The sequence below is a fragment of the Oryzias melastigma genome, linkage group LG15 (assembly GCF_002922805.2).
Source record: "Oryzias melastigma strain HK-1 linkage group LG15, ASM292280v2, whole genome shotgun sequence".
In the NCBI taxonomy this organism is placed as follows: Eukaryota; Metazoa; Chordata; class Actinopteri; order Beloniformes; family Adrianichthyidae; genus Oryzias; species Oryzias melastigma.
In genome coordinates, this window is record NC_050526.1 from 1287382 (window position 1) to 1289437 (window position 2056).

Here is a 2056-nt window from a genome sequence, read left to right on the forward strand (position 1 = left end):
CCTTCTTATGAGGAAAATGATCACAGTGAATCAGATCTAAACAAACAGAAGAGCTTCAGTGTAACTGATAGTCAGGATGAAGAAGGAAACCAACATGAAGAATCAACATCCACTACAGATGAAGAGACAGAGCCACAGAATAGAGATCAGAGGAAGAAAAGAGACAGAAGTTATATCCAAAGTGTGGAAAGCTCTCACATTTCAGAAAGTCAGTGTGACTCCGATGTTAGGAGTCCCAGAAGAAAAACTTCAGCAGAGAAGCACAAACAATCTCCAAAAGAAAAGAGACGTTCCTCTGTTAAGTCTGGTAAAAGAAAAATAATTGCACACAATGTGTCTCCCCACATGAGAGCTGAGTCTGATGGAAGACGTCATGTCTGCAAAGATTGTGGTAAAAGTTTTGGTTACTTGTCTGATTTCACAATTCATATGAGAACTCACACAAGAAAGAAGCCTTTTTGTTGTCAAGAATGTGATAAAAGTTTTAGTCTGAAGTGTAATCTCAAAACGCACATGAGAACTCATACAGGAGTGAAGCCTTTTGTTTGTCAAGAATGTGATAAAAGTTTTTATCAATTATCTAACCTCAAAAAACACATGGTAACTCATACAGGAGAGAAGCCTTTTGTTTGTCAAGAATGTGATAAAAGCTTTAGTCTGATGTCTAATCTCAAAAAACACATGAGAACTCATACAGGAGAAAAGCCCTTTTGTTGTCAAGAATGTGATAAAAGTTTTGGTGACCGATATGATTACAGAAGACACATGAGAACTCATACAGGAGAGAAGCCTTTTACTTGTAAAGAATGTGATAAAAGTTTTTGTCATGCAGCTCAACTCAAAACACACTTGAGAACTCACACAGGAGAGAAGCCCTTTAATTGTCAAGAATGTGATAAAACTTTTAATCAATTATCTAACCTCAAATCACACATGCTAACTCATACAGGAGAGAAGCCTTTTGTATGTCAAGAATGTGATAAAAGTTTTAGTCGAATATCTCATCTTAATTCACACATGACAACTCACACAGGAGAGAAGCCCTTTGGTTGTAAAGAATGTGACAAAAGTTTTTGTGACCTATCTCGTTACAGAAGACACGTGAGAATCCATAGCGCAGAGAAGCCTTTTTCTTGTAAAGAATGTGATAAAAGTTTTTATCAATTATCTAACCTCAAAAGACACATGAAAAATAAAACAAAAGCGAAGCCTTCTCTTGAAAAGAAATGTCAGAGTTTAGTCAAAATTTGATGCAGTTATTAAATTAGAAAGGAAGTAAGTAAGAAGGAGCTGTCTCGTCTGCAGTTAATTCAAAACTCTGCTGCAAGGATCTTGACCCGCACTAAGAGAAGAGCTCACATCTTTCCCATCCTCAAAGCTCTTCATTGGCTCCCGGTTGCATCCTGGATCCAATTCAAAATTTTAGTGCTGACTTTTAGAGCCCTCCATGGCCAAGCTCTTGTATATGTCTGTGATTTGATCCCTCCCTACAGACCGTCTCGTGCGCTCAGGTCTGTAGATCAGGACCTGTTGATGGTCCCTCGCACACGCTTTTGGACCAGAGGAGACAGATCTTTCCAGGCTGTTGCTCCTAGACTCTGGAACGAGCTCCCTTTCTCCCTCCGTTCCCTGGACTCTGTTCACTCTTTTAAAAGCCAACTTAAAACCTTTTATTTTGCTAAGTATTTTGACATAGTCTGTTTTTAATTGGGCTTGACATTATTGTTTTATGTGGTACTTGCTCCTGTCTTTTATGTTTCTTAGCTTGTGAGGCTTTTGTCTTTTATGTTTTTAATCGGGGAAGCTTTGTCTTTTATGTTTTATTATCTTTTGAAGTATTTGTTTTTATGCTTTTAACTTGTGAAGCACCTTGTGACTTTTGTCTATGAAAGGTGCTATATAAATAAAACTTACTTACTTTTACTATATATTTATTTTAAAAGTACCTAAAATGGTAATTATGAAATAAATTTCACATTCTTATATTCCAACTTTTTATTTTGACAGATGCACCAAGAAAATACTTCATTATCACCTTATATAATGTTGTGCTGTC

At 36.7% G+C, this 2056-nt stretch overlaps 1 protein-coding gene across 1 annotated transcript in view; it reads left to right on the forward strand.

The window, feature by feature from the left end:
• Positions 1-1781, forward strand: part of LOC112138726 (gastrula zinc finger protein XlCGF57.1-like) — a 7204-nt gene extending 5423 nt beyond the window's left edge. The window contains exon 2 of the mRNA XM_024261350.2: positions 13-1781. Coding sequence (XP_024117118.1) covers positions 13-1251 — 1239 coding nt within the window. The 3' untranslated portion in view covers positions 1252-1781. The remainder of the gene's footprint in view (positions 1-12) is intronic.
• The last annotated feature ends 275 nt before the right edge of the window (positions 1782-2056 follow it).